The 20,038-nt window shown below is 41.7% G+C and overlaps 1 protein-coding gene across 1 annotated transcript in view; it reads right to left on the bottom strand.

Annotated features, from left to right (window-relative positions):
- The window catches only part of LOC121689454 (signaling lymphocytic activation molecule), a 34,758-nt gene that overhangs the window by 6,751 nt on the left and 7,969 nt on the right, over positions 1–20,038 (bottom strand). Inside the window, exons 2-5 of the mRNA XM_042069304.1 lie at positions 3,602–3,931; positions 2,335–2,640; positions 2,012–2,107; positions 706–770 (exon numbers count right to left, since the gene is read on the bottom strand). Of these exons, the coding sequence (XP_041925238.1) occupies positions 706–770; positions 2,012–2,107; positions 2,335–2,640; positions 3,602–3,931 (797 nt within the window). The remainder of the gene's footprint in view (positions 1–705; positions 771–2,011; positions 2,108–2,334; positions 2,641–3,601; positions 3,932–20,038) is intronic.

The raw sequence follows: 20,038 nt of genomic DNA, 5'->3' as shown, positions 1-20,038 counted from the left end.
GAATCAATGAATGAAAGTGAAATCCTGAAAACATATATTTATGTGAGTTATGTACTCAGACACACATAATCAAGACTCAGATCTTCAAAGGCTTAGGCGTGTCTGTTGCGTGTCAGTTGTGTGGTGGCTGCATGACCTTTTCTATGTCTTTGCTTACCAGAAGCGTGTCTGATGCGGCGCTGCGGTGGCCTCTCTGGCAATTAAAACATCTCTTTTTCTCACGTCATTTTTCTTCTTCACTGTTTTGAATGGAATGGCGTTTGCGTGTGGCGTGAAAAATAGGTGTGAGTCCTATTTCTAGCATGCACGCGTTTTTGGCGCAGCTGAAGCCGCGCCTAGCGCAGGCGGTGTGCAAGGTCTAACCTTAACATGGGAGCCGAAATTAAAACAGACACGCCACACAACTGACACTCTCACGCCACGCACCTGGTGTGAAACGGGCCTTATACAGGTAGAGCTGCTTTTCGACTTTTCATTAGCAACCTGCTGTTTTTGCACAATCAGACAATCTGAGCAGCTTAAAACTAAAGATACGGTCTATATGATCTCAGTCAAATTGATAAATCTGAAAGCGGGAGTGGAGACTGGGAGGGGGGTAGAGAGGTTTGTTGGCCTTTCTTAGCTGATATTTCATACAGCAGCTTAAAAACACATACATAAATGATACATAAAATCATATAGTATATTAGATAAATGTTCATTCACCTCAGTATTTTTTTTCTGGTCTGCAAGTACGTCTGCATAAACTGTGTCCTGTTTACTGGAGTCAGCTAATAAACAGCAGGGTGAAAAACATTTGATTAGATTTGAATGTGTAGTCTTAACAATAACAAACAGTTATGTGGGTATTATAAAGAATACTATAGGCATATACATTATAATGGTTGTGATACTGATAATGAAAACTAATTTTGTGACCAAACATGCACAGTGTGCATTGACTGCACATGAACAGTCCCTTACGAAAATGAACCATGGTTTTACTATGTTTCTTTTGGGTAATCATGATAACCATATGGTTATCAATATAGTTGATAAAAAAGCATCAAGTCCTGTGTGAGGATCGATCTCACGACCTTCAGGGCCCAGTTTTTCAAAAGTAATCTAGTGGGATTTCGGATAACGGATTGGATCAAATCTTGGAAATGGGTATTTCAAAAGCAAAAGAGGGGTTCCGAAATAAGATCATGTAATCCTATTTTACATTGATCTGGAGGATTGGATCGACCTGATTACGAAATCCGGATTACCTGTGTTTCTAAATGGAACTATATCACAATCTAGCCTATAGTGGCTATGTAAGGAACAACAGTTAGAATAGGTGGCCTGAGGTAGCTTTGATTGTGTTATCTAAAAACCCGAAAAACACCACAATAAAACATTACAAACATCCCATTCCATTATCAGACCCCTCATCTTATCCACAACAAATACATAAATACAATCAATCATACTTTGTCTTTTATGTAACATTTTGTGCATTTTGTTTTTTGACTCAATGCAAATCAAACCAGCTAGGTATGGTGAAGGATATGTGATGGTGTGGGGCTATTTTAATTCCAAAGGCCGAGGGATCTTTATTAGGATGCATAGTATAATGGATCCATGAAATAACTGGCCTTTAAAAATAAAAATCTGCCTGCCTCTATGGGAATTTAACATAGCAGTGCCAATACTCATGACCCCTGTATTTTAAGGAAGAACATTTATTTATTTATGATACATTATTCATTGTCCTTAAAAGGTAGGATATTTCCTAATTTTTCACTTAAGGCATTAAGATCAATTTCCAAAAGATACATTTATATTCCTCTATTTAGTCAACTTTGGCATGGGTGCCAACACTTTTGACCATCACTGTACATAAATAGAGTAAACAACTGTAGGCTATTAGCTTTTCAAGGAGGTGCACATGAAAGCTGTTGACATGGGTGCATCAGTGTGTGTTTGTGTGTGTGTGTGTGTGTGTGTGTGTGTGTGTGTGTGTGTATATGTATGTGTGTTTACAAACCTTTGTGTCTCTTGTAACAGCAAACACCAACTGTTATGCTGACAATTATAAGAACTCCGCCAGCTGCAGGGATTGCCACAAAATACAGGTACCGCTCTGTCTCAAATACATATAAGCACAAGTACTTGATGAGCATAGATCAATTAAATCAAATAAATCTTGTATATCACACCAATATACATCATGACACTTATCATCTGTTTCATTATGATGATGCAGTTGTAAAAGCAGTGCAACCCTCTTCACTCGCATTGAATTGTCAAACAGATCATCTTAGCCACATATCACTGCTACCTGAATAAAAGCATTAAGTAAAAGCTCACCAGGGGGTGGAATCGTGTTGTTAACATCAGGCTTCACAGAGTTATTTGAAGTCTTGTTGTCACATTTGATGGTTGCATCTACCAGCTTTTGATTATTGGCCTCACTTGCAGTACATGTACATGTGACACTACCCTCTGCTGGTGATAGAGAAAAGTGCAGTTTGGCACCACTCCCTCTGCAATGCCCACTCCATGAAAACTGCACATCAGGCGGACCACTTGCATTGCAGAGCAAACTGACCGTGCAGGTGTTATTCAGCTGGTGAACAGTTACATTCTTTGTGATGTTTACCGTCAGAGTGGGATCTGCAGACACATTAGTCATCCTTTTATTTAGGAAACATTAGGCATCCGGCACCCAAAAAGACCAATAATGGAATAAGTGACTCTCAGAGTTATCAATATTGAGGTATTATTACTGTTCCTCATATACAGTTACACAGGCTGATTACATACAGATAAATGGACACACACACACACACACACCACACACACACACCCACACACACACACACACACACACCAGTATGGGAAGTAAGCAATACAGTATAGTTACACTGGTCACATGAATAGATTTTATAACTCAACTATGTATCTCTCAGGTGCCTCTTTTCTCTTTCTCTCTTTTTTAATTGATAGCACAGACTCTGCATACTGCGTTAACACAATAATGGTAATAACGTTTCATTGCACATATATATATCAATCTATCTTTATTGCAAACCACACACTGTGTAAAACTGGACTGTCTGATCAACTGTTTCATCCACAGCTAATAAATAAAACAGTGCTGATGTAATCCAAAGTATTTAGAACACAAAACAGTATCAGGGTTATATATTCCACTGTAAAAAAGGAAAAGTCAGGGCTGTCCAATTTATCAAACCATAACTTGCAATTACATAAAACAGACTAGTTTTTAATGAATCACAACCTTACAATGTTCAAATAGTCATTCCAATTGAGCAATCAATGTTTGTAATTGAATCATGAAAGGTAGTGTATATACTGTACTATTATATACGGGGGAAGGGTGTGAGAATTGTAAGTCCCCTCAATCTGCCAGACTTGACAACTTCAGCTTTAAGTAATTGTAACGTAATATGGTTTGATAAATTGGACAGCCCTGACTTTTCCTTTTGCACAGTGTATACACGCTAAAACACACAAATACACACACATTGACAGGGAGGGAGAGAGAGAGAGAGAGAGAGAGAGAGAGAGAGAGAGAGAGAGAGAGAGAGAGAGAGAGAGATGATCTGCTTACCATAAACTTGTAGTTGAATCATCTTTGTTTTCAACTGTCCACCTCCTTTGCTTATGTAAATACGTGAAAACAGTCCTGAATCTGCTTTTGTTAGTTTTTTTACAGTTAAACTTAAATTGTTGGAGTTCATTTCTAATCTTCCTGTGAATTGGCTTTTAAAATGAACACCAACGTCAGACCCATCAAATCCTGCAATTATTTTCTTTGTACCATTAGAACTAAAAAGCCATTCAGCAAATTTAACGTTGTTCCTCTGATATTCAGATGGCAGCACCACTGATCCTCCAACAACAGCTCTCATTTCAATAACATCATCCGCCCCATACACACCTGAAATACAACAGAGAGAACACTGCCTTTCAATGCAGAATACACTGATGACAGTTACACTGTGCTATCCTTCAGAAATAATGCATTAGAACAGGCATACACAAATGAATTCCTATCTCTTGTGATAGGGATGGCCGTGCGGTGATGGGAAAATAGGAGAACTGCCAAAATGAGAGTTCACCCTCATTTATTCAGCCAAAACTTCCAAATAATTTCAATAATTAATAGGGCAATTCCATGCAAAGGTCATGAAAAGTTGTGAACATACAAATATAACTCCTGTTAAATTGTTCATTTAGGTCAATATTTTATTGTTTGTAACTGATCTGTCATGGTTTGGAGTTTATGTTTTGGATTTTGGGACTCTTAGTTTGTAGTTTGCTGTGTTCTCTTGTTTACTTCCTGTTGTCTTTGTTACTTCCTGTGTCCTGTGCCATGTAGTGGTGGATTTCATTGTTTGTTCTCATGACACAGTTTGCGTCGTTCAGTTTGCCAAGATGATTCGTTCTGAATCGTTTGTTCGTTTGTTTAGTGGCATTTCTGGTACAACGTAGTTCAGCAGTGAATCATGGAATGCAGGTTCTCAGCTCCACGTTCGTGCAAACGGTCAACACAATACTGTAATTGTAGCGGCAAATATATAGCTGCAACTTCATGATAATGTGTACTTGTAGACAAACAGCAGTAGCTAATGTGTTCATTCATCTTGACATTAAATTGACATATTGAAGGTAAATAGAGTATAGACTACGGCTAGATCAGCTAATTTCTTTTAAAAAAATGTGTTCATTCATAAAGGAACAAAGACCCAGTATGCCAACAAACATATTTAAAGGCTTGGCAGAAAGACTATATTGATGAAAAGGTTTCAAGTCCCCATTTTGCCTAGGCTACAGAGCCATAATCACTCTGCTTCTAGCCAAGAACGAGTGACTGACTGAATGAGAACGACAGACCGAAGTGAAACAGGTGGGGTCTTGGCGTGAGAACGAACGAATGAACGAACGAACGAGACAGATTGAAGAGAAAACTAGATGTACCGCAGAGCGGTACAAAATATGACCACCGCCCAGTCCAGCACATGTTTAAAAATAAGTCACGCTGAAAGGCATATATGATTCTAACTGTCTCACTGAATTGCATTATGCACACTCAATTCTCACTGGTATCTGCTAGACAACAAGTATCAAAACATGATTAGTTCATAGGTTTCACATGTAATATACATTTTATACAACCCCACCCCCATCTTGCCTGTTCATAATTCTGAGAAATTCTTGAATTGTGTGCATGTGTGCGTGTACATGTTTATGTTTATGTGTGTGTGGGTGTGTGTGTGTGCGTGCATGTGCATGTGCTTGTGTGTTTGCCTGTTTATGTGCCTGTGTGTGTGCATGTGCATGCATGCGTATATATGTCTACTGTTTAAAGTTTCCAATGACATACGCCTCAACACAGATTCAGGTAAAACATCAGTCCTAGTGCTACTGGACCTTAGTGCAGCATTTGACACTGTTGATCACAATATTTTACTATACAGACTAGAACACTGGGTTGGATTTACAGGCATAGTTATCAGCTGGCTAAAATCATATCTACAAGAAAGGAGCTTCTTTGTTGCCATCGGAAACTGTACCTCAACACCAACGTCCTTGACCTGTGGTGTTCCCCAGGGGTCGATCTTGGGGCCACTATTATTCAACCTCTATATGCTCCCACTTGGACAAATCATTCAAAATAATTTGATTTCATATCATAGCTATGCAGATGACACACAAATTTACTTAGCTCTATCACCAAACGACTATGGTCCTCTTGAATCTATGTGTCAGTGTATAGAACAAATCAACACCTGGATGTCTCAAAATTTTCTTCAGCTGAACAAAGAAAAAACTGAAGTAATTATATTTGGTAAAAATGAGGAAAGACTTAGGGTTGCCACTCTCCTTGACACAAAAGGGTTGAAGGCAAAGGATACTGTTAAAAATCTTGGTGTATTAATTGACAGTGATCTAACTTTCAACAGCCACATGAAAGCGATAACTAAATCAGCTTTTTACCACCTCAAAAATATTGCCAAACTCAGAGGGCTGATGTCAAAACATGACTTAGAAAAACTCATTCATGCATTTATCTCCAGCAGGGTTGATTACTGTAATGGACTGTTCACAGGCCTTCCTAAAAAGACTATTAAACAGCTTCAGGTGATACAAAATGCAGCAGCTAGGACTCTAACAAAAACTAAAAGAACTGACCACATTACTCCAATTCTTAAGTCCTTGCACTGGCTTCCAGTAAGTCACAGAATTGACTTTAAAGCACTATTGCTTGTTTATAAATCAGTAAATGGAGCAGGACCTAAATACTTGTCAGACATACTTCAGCAGTACACACCTTCTCGTCCTCTCAGGTCCCAGGTGAAAAACCTGCTAGTAAAACCTACAGTTAGAACTAAACATGGTGAAGCAGCTTTTAGCTGCTATGCGGCTCAGCTGTGGAACCAACTTTCGGATGACATTAAAAAGGCCCCAACTGTAGCCAGTTTAAAATCTAGACTTAAGACCAAACTGTTCTCAGATGCTTTCTGCTAACTGTGCCGAGTTACAAATTCTGAATCTGCCTTGATAATTATTCTACTTTGTCTTTTATTACTTTTTTTACTACTTTTGCCTTTGTTTTTGCTTACTAATTATTCTTTATTTTTAAATGATTTTACCTTGTGTTTTATGTTTTCTTTTTATTATGATCTTTACCTTTTAACTATTCTTTGACTATATTGCCCTTCTATGCTTTTATTTGTTATTATTGTTTGGTTTTGTTTATGTAAAGCACATTGAATGACCTCTGTGTATGAAATGTGCTATATAAATAAACTTGACTTGACTTGACTACTGTGTGAGTATGTGTCATACGTAGGATTACTGTGAATGTATGTGTGTGCGTGTGTATCTGTTTATGCACATGTGTGCATATGGAATGGGTTTACATGACCCCTGGAGGCAAACATACGCAAAAAATTGGTCATCCTAGGCCCTACGGTTCTCAACATATTCACAGAAAACTGTGTCTGCCCTACCCTCATTTCGGGGGGTCCAGTCCAGCGGGGGATCAAAAAAAAAAAAGAAAAAAATTCTGACTAAACCTATATGACCGCCGCTTCGCTGCGCGGCGGTCATAATTATTAACCTGGCATGACACAGAAAATACAAAGAGAGCATGCATTTACCATTAGACAGATATTTAAAAGTAAATGCCAATATTGAAATGTAAAATGGAATTATTAATGTAAACCATTATCGTTATTATGACCGCCGCGCAGCGAAGCGAATCTGACATATTGGTTTAGTCAGATTTTTTTTTCTTTCTTTTTCGCATGTCCAAATTTCCATCAAGGATTCCCGGGACACTGTAAGACCGGGGTACACGAGACTTGGTGGGCATGTAACCCCACATGGATAGCATGGAACCTCCTTTTTTCGTTTTGATCTGTAGCCCCCCCGCTGGACTGGACCCCCCGAAAGGAGGGTAGGGCAGACACAGTTTTCTGTGAATATCTCGAGAACCGTAGGGTTTAGGAGGACCATTTTTTTGTATGTTGATCTCAAAGGGCCATGTCAACCCATTCCATAACCACTCATTTCATATCGCCATGTATAGCGCCACCTAGTTAAACACAAAAAAGTAAAAATGAGGGTTTGTAATCGCAGGTATCTGTGACCTAACATAGTCAAAACTGCACGAAATTGGAAGTGTAGGATCATTATGACACCCTCAGAATGCACGCCAAGTTTCGTGGAATTCCGTTCATGGGGGGCCACACAATAAATTAATTTATGTTACTATACACCAACTGGCCTGTAGGTGGCCGGAGACAGTTTTCTGTGAATATCTCGAGAACCGTAGGGCCTAGGATGTCCACCTTTTTTTGTATGTTGGTCTTAAGGGGGCATGTCAACCTATCCCATTACCACTTATTTCATGTATAGCGCCACCTAGTTAAAAATTAAAAAGCAAAACATTAGGTGTTTTCATCACAATATCTCTGGCTGACATGGTCAAAACTGCACGAAATTGAAAGTGTAGGATCATTATGACACCCTCCGAATGCATGCCAAGTTTCGTGGACTTTCGTTCATGGGGGGCCTTACAATAAAATAATTTATGTGTACATTTAGTGACCGTACACCAACAAGGATTCCCGGGACACTGAAAGATCGGGGTACACGAATCTTGGTGGACATGTAACCCCACATGGATAGCATGCACCATCGCTTTTCATTTTGATTTGTAGCCCCCCCGCTGGACTGGACACTCAGCGTGCAGAGGAAGAGATTTTGGAGAGAGAGAGAGGATTTAACCTAGGTGATGATTATTTGTGTCTGGTGGTAATTAGACTTGAGTATCGATACCTACAAATTGTTTTGAATAAAAAAAGATAAAGACAACAAATTAAAATGTGACCCTGCAAGGCGAAACCAGTCGTTTTGGTAACATTTACAAAATTAAGTTATTGTACTCACGCGAACGGCCATAAACTAAGCTTTCCAACAATATGTATATCGAGGGTATTGCAAATAGTATTGGGTATTGGATAGTCGCTGACCCTCATTAGATGTGGATATCTGGAGGTAAGGATAGCCTTCAAGAAACAAGGTTATCGCAGTTGCTGTGAGACATACGGCCCTTCTCCAGTCTCTCTCAAAATCAAAACACACCCAATTCACGCTTGGACTTTTCGATTATGCTTCTAAATGTTGGGACTGATGGACACTGAACTCTGGGGGTTATTTGAACGTTCGTTGTGAAGTGGTTTACTGTAAAAGGAGCGTCGGATATCCCGCCTGTCTTTGCACAATTATAGGGCCATGATAATGCATGCGCTACCCTAGAGTCGAGAGAAAGAAGACTAAATAAATATGCACACATGTTATGTGCAATTCAACAACTGCACGCATGACATACAAAAGATATATTCCTAGCCTACATTATTGTGTAGCCTAAATTGAGTTTATCCAACCTGCTGGCAAGCCAAAATGCGTTGCACATGGCTTTATCATTGTCCTCTAAAATGCAATATAAGCAACTTGAATATGTCACACATCCAGTTTGAACACCCTGATGAACACTGAACTCTGAGGGTTATTTGAACGTACACTGAAGTGGCTTAGGGCCTGTCCACACGGAGACGCTTTTTAGGTTAAACGCAGAGGTTTTGCTTCGTCTTGGCCGAGCGTCCAAACAAATCCTGTAAACGCACTGCCCGAAACCGCACTTTTCTGAAACCCAGAGTGGAGAAATCTGAAACCGTAGCCCGTTTGAGTTTGTTTAGACAGCGAAACCGCACATCCTGCTTGCGTATCGATGATGTCATCGCCCCACCTCAGCTGCCCTGGACTTGCACTTATAGTATTGCCTAACAATACTAGTTTTCATACATGACATTACCTACGATTACACTCCGTTAAGATAAACATCACAACTGATGCTGCGCAGCGCCGATAGCTTCCCGACAAATACGGGACGTCCCCCGGACCTTATGCCGACATTCACGACGTCCCCGATTGGTCCCGAACGTCATGTTCTCTAGCGGACGTTCCGGTGACCTTATTGACGTCCGGAGCAAGTTATCGTTTGGTTATTGCGTGACGTCCGGTGCAGGACTTTCTGGGGACATCACCGTCAGGTCCCTCGGATGACATTTGCATTTGGCCATTTCAAATACCTTCTAAGGACCCGACAATAACGTTATACCGGGGACATGGGGGGGACGTTTGTTTATTCACACATGGCAGCGGAGTTGAGAGCACTCTGGCTACCGCCGGCAGGACGGAGTCATCACATCCATGCACGACTTCACGTTACACGTCTGGGGATGACTAAAGTATCTATCTGTCTAGTCTGTTAGTCTCTCTAGCAGTAGCTGCATTAGCCTACCGTAGTCTAAGGCAAGATATCATACAGTTTATGAAGTTGTGCGTCTATTTGCTCATAGACGCACAACTTCTGGGAAAAGGGTTGTTAACGTTAAACTCAAAATGTAGGCAGACATCCTGAATTATGTAGCACATACATTTTGAGTTTAACGTTAATGTATAACGTTACAAACTAGGGAAGGGATTTTTATCAAATTCATGTTAGCTGATGCTTGGTGTACGTTAGCAAAGTCGCTGTCTACTGTAGCTTAGCCTACAATGCGCATTTCTTCAGATAACTGTCATTAGTGATGCATGTAACATGCTCTAAATAGGCAGTGGTTTATTTAACGTAGTCACGTAGGCTACTTATTATCTGTTTTATTTTTTAGAAACACACACACGGCCGAATTGGGACTGAACCGACTTTTGGAGCTGAATACGATGCAATAAAACTAGAGGAATGTTAAAAACAGACCACGTAGCATTTGTTTAGGGTTGTCTAGCAACAGAAGTGACTACTTAATTTGTAAAGCAAAACGATCTAGCTCTACATTGCAGAAGAATTAAGGATACTGCTTCTTCATGACTTGTTTAAATGTCAATGTAATTTATTTGACGCATGCTCGCGTTTAAAAGTGTCACGCATAGCTGTCCCCGATGTTACAGCAGCTCCTTGTGGAAACAGCAAAGAGTGCGCATATCCGATGAGATTTCTAACGAGGAGCAGAAGCTCTCTGCCTCACCAGAGCCTTTACTGTTTATTAATAAAACAATGATATAGAATAGAAACATCTGGAATCTATTTATTTCATCTTAGTTGGCTACAAAGAGCATTCAGAGAAAACGATACATTTTTCTTTATCTGCAATGTTCCAGGAAGATAGGCTTACATTTATAGGCTGTCCCTGTTTGATCACAGGTCCAAGAAAATGAGTGGATATAACGTCAATGCATTCTAGTTATGTTTCATATACTTTATTTCATGTTGAGTTTTGCTTCCCAGCATGCATTGCGATTCATTTAGTATTTTTGGCTATTATTAGTTTTTAATATTTTGGCACAATATGGTTTGAACAAATTATCTTAGGCTAGCCTAGGCCTACTCTGATGATGTTTTGAACAATATGCTACGGGATATGCCCATTAAAACGTCGTATTAGTTTATTAAGAAAATGACATCGTAGATGTGAAAGCAGCACATCCTAGCCTGGTATAAATATCCATGTCTACTCATCATTAGTGTAATGCATTCGGAGTACGTGATTTCATACATGCGTGAAAATATGAGGTGAGTGAAGTTGATTGTGTGTAGAACAAGTCGCTAATGCGTGTTCATGTTCCTTCTCTCCTAGCAATGCTGAGACTTACAGGATGTAATAGCCTACCGTGCTTCATGTTTTTTTTGTTTTTTTTTTACCATCGCGGAAATATAAACGTTGCGTGCATAACGTCAAATTCTCGTGGACGTATTTTAGACCTCCCGAACAGAGGTCAGCGGGACGTACAGGGAATCCTACACAATGTCGAGGAGGTGACGTTCGCCAGGGGACCTTTAGGGGACGTCGCCAGGACTTTATTTTGTTTACTGGGTTATGACTGGGTGGATAGCTTGGTTGCTGATAGCTTATGACTTGGTGAACTGAACACTGTTTTTCTCGGTGTTTTTTTATGCATTCTAGCTACTGTCAGTGACGCGAGAGAACTTAAGTTATTAGGAAAGTGCGGTGTAAGTTTAGGCTACATTAATTTGTGCGTAGTGCCAGTGTCATTCATTTATTTTACATGTCTTACAACATATATACATGCATTCACAGTCGAGTGAAATCAGATATAAGCATACAAAGACGCTTAGAACTCACGTTAAGCCGATGGTAGCACACTGAATGCGAATGCACGATTTGATGCAGGCAAAAGTATTGACTGTTACTAACGAAGGTTTTATAGCAATATTATAAATGTGGCGACAGAATAGCCTAGAACTTGGGTAAGCCTTGCGTTTAGTAGCCTAATTGCGGTGATAGCCAAAACTAATGTGAATCACGGACTATCCTACAACCAAAGAAAGTAAAGGTGATTATAGGCCTACCTGCGTTAGCCAAATAAAGGACGGGACTGCACCCTTCACAAACCGTAAAATAAAGTTTATTAGTTTTACAGTTGGCTACAGTTGACAGTTCACCATCAGTCCACACAAACAATTCTGGTTTCCTTGCACTAGCCATTTCGCCGTAGCCTATTCTGTCTGTTTTTAAAGCGCAAGTTTTGGTGAATTTCTGTAAAGACACAGTGCCACCTATAGGCCTGGGGTATGAAGTAACGTGTTGAGTCGCGTTGAGATGGATCCGTTTGGACGCAAATATTCTTGATACGGTTCCAGGGGAAGACGGAGGAAAAAAAGATCGGTTTGGTACGTGTGGACTAGGCCTTAGGCTACTGGGGCGTAAGAATTCTGCCCGTCTTTGCGCAATTGGCCATTGATTGACGGCCGTTAATTAATTAATAGGCTATAGGTGGCCTGCACACACACAGAGTTTGTTTGATGCATGGAGCTTCTGACTGTTTTATCCTCAGAGCTTAGAGAATAAAATGAGGAGAGTTACCTGTGTTTTACATAATGTGTAACATTTATTCACATGGCCAGTTCAAAATCACCTGAGGTTTTGACTGAAATGTGTGCCGATATCAATTATTGGGAAAAACATTGTTTGGAGTGGATGGCGGGTGGATTGTTGATGTAGCTGCAGGTGCAGATGACATGACTAGACTACAGCTCATCCATGCATCTGGGATGTTGGAATTTGATAGGATACAGGAACTGCAGAGATTGAAAATGAGGATTGGTAGCCTAATGTCGGAATAGCGGTACTAAATAAATCGGAGTAGGGGCATGTCTAAATTGAGGCATGTCGTAATAATGGTATGTCGTAATAGAGGGTTGTCGTAATAACGGGATGTCATAATAAAGAGTGAACCCCGGAAAGGCGAATCAGTTCAGGTCGTTCATTTTAAAGACCCGTTCGAACGAACTGATTCGTTTGCAACCGACCCACCACTAGTGCCATGTGTTCCTTTGTTTATATTGCCATGTTGCTTTGTTCAATGTCTCGTGTCTCACCCGCCCCCAGTACAGAGTTATTAGTGAAAAGCCAAAGGACTTGAACACGCTGAACCAATTAGTGTTGTTTTGGCCCTCCTGTGAAGTTGGTGAAATGTCATTTACGCCCCTCTGTTTATAAACCCTCGATTTGTCATAGACAATGAATTGACAATTCAATAATTCAGAATTCTCAAATCAAAGCATATAAATAAAATGTACCAACAGTGCTCAATAAAGGCTGAGTCTACATGCTCTCAATGGCTCACCTTGGCATAGACTAAAGCGCTTTCAGTAGCCCAAGGCCGTAGTCATGATGTCAACATTGGGGGGGGACCAAATCTGTGGTGGGGTCTGAGGGACCCCCAAACAGAATTTCAATACATTTCATGCAAAAATATTATTAAACAAGTCGTTAGTTAGGTCAGTCAATTAGGTTATTCCAAACTTTTGACCCCCCCCCCCCCCCCCCCCCCGTGAGTTTTGTGAAAAGAGAAGGGTGGAGAAGAAGCAACTTCACTGGTCGGTCCCTGGACCCGTGACTCCATTTGTGTTCAAAATGTATACTTTAAAAGAAATTACAAACTACAGTATCTTATGACAACCTCTATATTACACAGAATGTGGTTCTTTGACTTATTACTTACACCTGAAGATTTTTTTAAACTAAGGCTTAGACTCATAGGTTTGGAGCCTAATAAGATTTTGTCTTTTGTCTTTAGATTTTATTATGCTGGCGGCTAATCACACAATTTTAACGTAGTTTGAAAGGGACAGGATTCAGGAATAGGCTACTAACAGGCCCCTCTTCTGTCTGACTCACCTCATGTTACCCCTGTATGCATTATAGACTGGCTTCTGACAGAAATGACGTTTTGTGCCAAGATGTAGAAACACTAGGCCTACTACAGCCTTTAATTGGTGAATGGAGGTGCAAATTCCTTTCTTTGGTTATTGTCCGCGATTCACATTAACTGTAGGCTATCACGTATTGTAAACGTGGCCAGATCACGTTTTGCCTGCATGGATGAGTGCGCATCTAAATAATATGCAATATGCAACAATAATTTCTAAGAGGCCTATACACGGTAATTTCTGGCATTACTATAGCATATGAATGCATTATTTATGTTGAAAGACGTAAAAGAAATGACACAGGCTTGCAAAAATTCATCATTTAAAATAAAACGTTTCACTTTCGCTATCATTGCGAGAATAGGCTACAATATGGAAAATGTTCCCTTTCAGTCTGATCGGCTCCAAACATGTATGGGATTTCCTTAGCCTGTGCTACACCATTCCAAGAAGTTTTGTGAAAATTGTACCGGTAGCTTTTGCGGTGTAATCGTAAATGTAATCGGTGTAGACGGGACAAAGGCGAGCTACACTGATGACTGACACTGATGAATTGTTGTGATTGGTCGTAGCGTTATCCAACTGCGTGCAGTGAGAGTTTTAAATGCATGCTTGGTGCCGCCCCTCGAATTGGGCCATTTTCATTACTCGTGGCCAGACCCTTAATCTGAAAGATTCCAGGGTCTGGTTTACCAGGCTAACTCAGGGGTGTAGGCTACTCTGGAATCATAGGTCACTAATTTGTGCGTTATTTACGTTTGATTACATTTCAGATTCGTGTTGGTTTCCTGTAGGCCTAGTATAGCGCTTTATTCTTTCTTTATTTTTCTATGTCCGAATATTGGGGGGGGACATTTTGGTCATATTTGAATATTGTCCCCGACCCCAAATGTCTATGGTGACTACGGCCCTGCAGTAGCCTAGCAGCAACCATTAACCATTGAATTAAAATATCAAACACACATTGCATTACTCAATATGTTCTACAAATACACAGCTGTAAGCAGGCTGTTAAGAGAGGGAGTTAAGTCTTTCAGAGACTAGAGACAAGTCCAGGAAGTGTGTCATAACAAAGGGACACTAAACCCTAACAGCTGTAAGCAGACTTGGAGAGGAGAAGGAGTTAGAAAATTACGTTTCTCATACTGATTCCTTATGTTGGAATGTGCGAAAATGTACAAAAATTGAAGGCATGCCTACTTACTGTATATGTGATTTCTGCAACAGTGGTACTGCAAACCTTTCGATATTCTGTTATTTTCATAGACTGTATTGAAAACACTAATACTGAATGTATGTGCTATAATGCTGACCTGTTAAAGGTATGCCAACAATGGTTCATTAAAACAACATCATGGTAATTTATTTCGTCAGTCATCACCGCAAACAAAACTCCGAAATTTTTCCTGAGTTATGAATAATAATGAAAAAAGTTGATTCCGCACTTTTATTTATATTACCTGAAAAACACAATTAAATAATATGACTTATTAATGGTTACAAAAAATGATTTATAGCTTTGGAAAAGCTATGTGTGATCATGCTTGCTGTGTGATCATGCTTGCTTATATCTTAGGTCAGCCTTTATATTAGGGAAAAATACTTTGTGTCTGCATCCATGTCACCTGAAGCATGCTGGTAGAAATATCTATTCAAAAGCACAGTTGATCTGTGCATGCCATGACCAACTTTTGATTATTTGATTCGGAAATCAGGTTCATTATTTTGGACTGCTATAGAATATATTAGAATTTCAGCCCAAAGTTGGATAACATGTAGAATTTTTGCTGCAATTTCAAAACCGGATTACTCGGGATCCGCTTACTGTACAGAGGAATGCAGAGGAATATCCTTCACATATAAGGTCTGCTGTTTATTTAGATATAAGCACTGTGTGCACAATGGAAATATGATTAAATGCCTTGTACATCCAACGCAATTCAACAGAGAATAATGGGTGTGAATCTGGACACATTTTACGTCCCTCGGTCACATGGCCAGGAGTGGCCACAGGGGTGGCCCGAGTTTATGTTGTGGTGGCCGTGGCGTGGCCACACCTGGCCACCTCTTGGTGGCGCCCCTGGTATGACGCACTGACTTCTACTGCTTCTCATGGATAGAGGCTATTATTGTCCTCCTGAGGGTAATTTCAGAAACTGACTGCCACAATAAAACCTTCATGAAATATCAATAAGGTAAAACCAAGTCTTGCTCAATAGTCTACAGACAGACAAACAACCATAAACAACCAATACAAGTGTTACTGGAATTTGGATGCACTTCATATTCATGTCCTTCATGTCCTTATGATATAGAAATCATTATTTTTTTATCCTATTGGGAGCAGATGAAATTGTAATCAGGTCTGTCCATCTGTCTGTAATGTGTCTAGTGTGTATGTTTGTGTGTGTGTGTCAGGATCCGGCCCAGGATCATTAGGTCCAGTGGGGTATACTACGAAGCACGTTAGACATATCTAGGCTATGTAGACATATCGAGGCTTGACAAAGCCTTGACTCAGGGGTATACGTTAAGTGATACTACGATTGCAGTTATGTGATATATTTGTCAAACTAGGCTTTCAGCTCAGATCTGTGCGCGTTCTCGGTGTTGGGATGACTTTGGCCAATCGTGTAACGTGGAGACGCACAAGACCGCCTCTATTTAAAAACAATTACTTCCGCATTCATGAGCGATAGCTTAATCTACACTGCGGTCATTTTTTGTGTCTAACCTATAACATCAAATAAATCAATTGTCATCAGTTGTTGTATGGTATGCACATCCATAGTGGGATATTTGCACGCACAGCACTATTAAAGCGCACTCAAGATCCAAAATGTTAGTAGAGGCGGAGCTCCACCTGTCAGATATATGACAGAATCCTACACGTGAGATAACTTCGTTTTTAAGACAATTGATTGGTCAGTGTGCGGTAGATTACACGATTTGAGCTATAACTTAGCACATAACCTCCTCTCGACCAGGTTTGGTTGACAGCATGAGATACCATGGTGATATAGCGACACTAAAACAGATCCACTTTCGTGTCACAGCATAGCCTGGCTTTGAGCGCAACATACCTCGCTAACCCACTCGAGATCCGAGATTCGTAGTACACCCCACTGGCCATGTATTCTTTGTTTTCTGTAGTGATTGTATCTCTTGTGTGTTTTGCCTTGTCTTATATCTTCCTATGTTACTTCCTGTTGTGCTTTAATTTACTCCCCGTGTCCTGTACCATGTGTTCCTTTGTTTTACCCTTGTCATGTGCTTTTGCTCCTTGACCATACCACTCACCTGAGCCTTGTTCCCTGATTATTGCCTTGTTCCTTTCCACCTGTGTCTTGTTAGTCCTGTTTGGTTCTGTGTATTTAAACCCTGTCTCTTCTTGTGTTCTTTGCTGGATTATTTTGAGTCTTTCAGTCACGTCATGTAAGTCCTTGTCAAGTCCGTATCTTCAGTGTACTCTGTGTCAAGCTTTGTTTTTTTCGATTTTGGATTTCGTGTTGCCTTTTGGAATTTAATCAGTTTTTTGAAGTTTTGAAATCTTCTGAGTGTTGGACTGTTTTTGCCCTGCCTTTTGTGGAGTTTGTTCATGCCCTGTCAGGGTTTCCTTATTTTTGAACTGCCCTTTTGAAGCTAAATTTTGTCATTAAAGTCTTTTCCCTTCAATTCCTGATTTGGTGTCTGCTATTGGGTCCAATCCTGCATGCCGGTCCTCAGACCGTGACAGAATAATCCAGCCAAAACATGGACCCAGCAGATTATTGAACTGTTTATTGAACTGGAGGACATGAAAAGAGTTTTCAATGTTTTATGCTCCCAGTTTGCTGATACTATTGATTTGGAGCAGAAGCTCATTTGTATCTTTTTGATGGAGAGTACACTCTCCCAATCCAAGCTCTCAGGGACCCCCATGATGACTGCCCTGGGTTCTGGGATCAACAAGCTTAAGAGCAGCATACTGACCCTTCGGGCCAAGACCAGTGAAGCATTGTCCCCTATACGTGCCAACCTCCGATCTGATCCAGCACCGCTCACCGCCGAGACCAGCCCTGATCATCCGGCTGCAGTGCCAATCAAGCAGCTAGACCTTGCTCCCCATTCCAGAAGAACCCAGTTGGCCATTAGCTCTCCTCTTCAGCCACCCAGGGCTCAAGGCTACTCGCCTTTGGAGTCAGATTGTGAATAGGAGACAGAGCCTGAATGGGAATGAGACAGAGCCTGAATGGGAATTAGAGTGTGAAAGTGTCCTGTACCCTGCTCAAGCCAGCCCAGCGCTACCCTTTTCAGTCCCTGGCCACACCGCATTTAACAATCTAATGTCTGCCAGTGTTCAGCTAGTTCCTGCTTTGTCCCCTGAGCCCATGACTGTTCCAGAATCTAAACATTGCTTTGAGGGGGAGTGTTCCACTGACGATGAGTGGTCCACTGGGGAAGCTTACCTTTCTTCCAATAGCCACAAACCAGCTGAACTGCCTAGCTGCTCTCTTGCCGGCTTCCTAGCTGTGTCATTTAGCCCTGGGACAGCTAACCACTGGTCTGAGTCCCTTTCGGAGTCAGCTAGCTCTCAGCGAGCGTCCCAAGTGCTGAGGCTAGGCCTTCTCCATCTCCAGCCAGCTATCCCTCAGTCTGCAGTTCATAAGCATGTGAATTCCCAGTCACAATGCCAACACGTCAGTTCCTTTCCAGGCCCTGTTTCCCCAGATCCAGAGGAACTGCCATTCTGGGGAACCAGACTTGCCATCAAGCCACCCCCCAAGTATTTCTAAGAGCTTCTGTGTGTGTGATTCTGAGTGTTTGTCTGAAAGTGCTTCCAATTCTGTGTCTAAACCTTTACTTCTCCTTGAACATGTGCCTGTCTCGGGGTCCGAGAGTATTTGTGCCTCTGAGTTCTCCCCTGAATCCATGCTTAGGTTTACCTCAAAGCCAGAGCCCCAGTCCAGTGAGCCTCCCAGTCTGCAGTTTGTGTCTGTTTCTGAGTATCTATGTGAGTCTGTCCCTGAGTCTCCTTCCCAACCCAAGCTTACTGAGTGTGTGTCTGACACCAAGTCTGGCTCTGTCCCTAAGTGTAAGACTACCTCTGTTCATGAGTGTTCCTCCCCATCTGTCCCAACTACTGTGCCTGTCTCTGTCCCAATTACTGTACCCGTCTCTGTTCCAGTCACTCTGCCCATCCATGTTCCTGTCCCTATTTCAGTCTGCAACCCCACTAGTCACAGTTATTGTCCCTGTCTCTGTTCCCATTACAGTACCAGTAAGGATACCGATCACTGTTCCCATTACTGTGCCTATTACGGTCCCTGTCACCATTCCCATTTTCATACCTGTTAATGTATCTGTTCCCAACCCCATGTCTGTTTCTACTCCTGTTTTAGGGCCCACTCCTGTGCCATCTGCATCTCCTGTGTCGTCTGTGTCTCCTGTGTTGTGTCAGTCTGCATCTCCTGTGTTGCCTGTGTCGTCTGCGTCTCCTGTGTCACTTGCATCTCCTGTGTCGGCGTCTCCTGTGTCGTCTGCGTCTCCTGTGTCACTTGCGTCTCCTGTGTCACTTGCGTCTCGCGTCTCCTGTGTCACTTGCGTCTCCTGTGTCGGCGTCTCCTGTGTCCGCGTCTCCTGTGTTGCCTGTGTCTGTGTCGTCCGCATCTCCTGTGTTGTCTGTGTCGTTCGCGTCTCCTGTGTCTGTGTCGTCCGCGTCTCCTGTGTCGTCCGCATCTCCTGTGTTGCCTGTGTCCGTGTCTCCTGTGTCATCTGAGTCTCTAGTCCTGCCAGTGTCTGAGTCTATCTCTGTCTGAGTCTTCTGAGTCGCCAGTGTCTGAGTGTGAATCTCCTGTGCCACCTGTGTCTGAGTCTGTCTCTGTCTGTGAGTCTCCCATGCCTGAGTGTGAGTCTCCTGTGTAGCTTATGTCCAAGTCTGTCTGTCTGTGAGTTCTCCTGTGCCGTCTGTGCCCAAGTCTCTGCTCCTGTCTGAGTGTCCAGCATGTGTGATATTGGAGCCTGTTGGCCCACCGCCAGAGGCTGTCACGACTTCCTGTCAACTTGCCCTGCCACATTGTCTCAGACGTGGGTCCCTCCATCCTGACCCCCATCCGCCCACCCAGCTTGTATTTTCAGACTTGGGCTTGGGTTTTGTGGACACCAAGGGGCGTCCGTTGGAGGGGGGGGGGGGGTACTGTCAGGATCCGGCCCAGGATCATTAGGTCAGTGTGTGTGTGTGTGTGTGTGTGTCCACTCACATAC

This window comes from Alosa sapidissima, chromosome 18 (genome assembly GCF_018492685.1).
Source record: "Alosa sapidissima isolate fAloSap1 chromosome 18, fAloSap1.pri, whole genome shotgun sequence".
Lineage (NCBI taxonomy): Eukaryota > Metazoa > Chordata > Actinopteri > Clupeiformes > Clupeidae > Alosa > Alosa sapidissima.
This window is presented reverse-complemented; position numbering and strand designations above follow the sequence as displayed.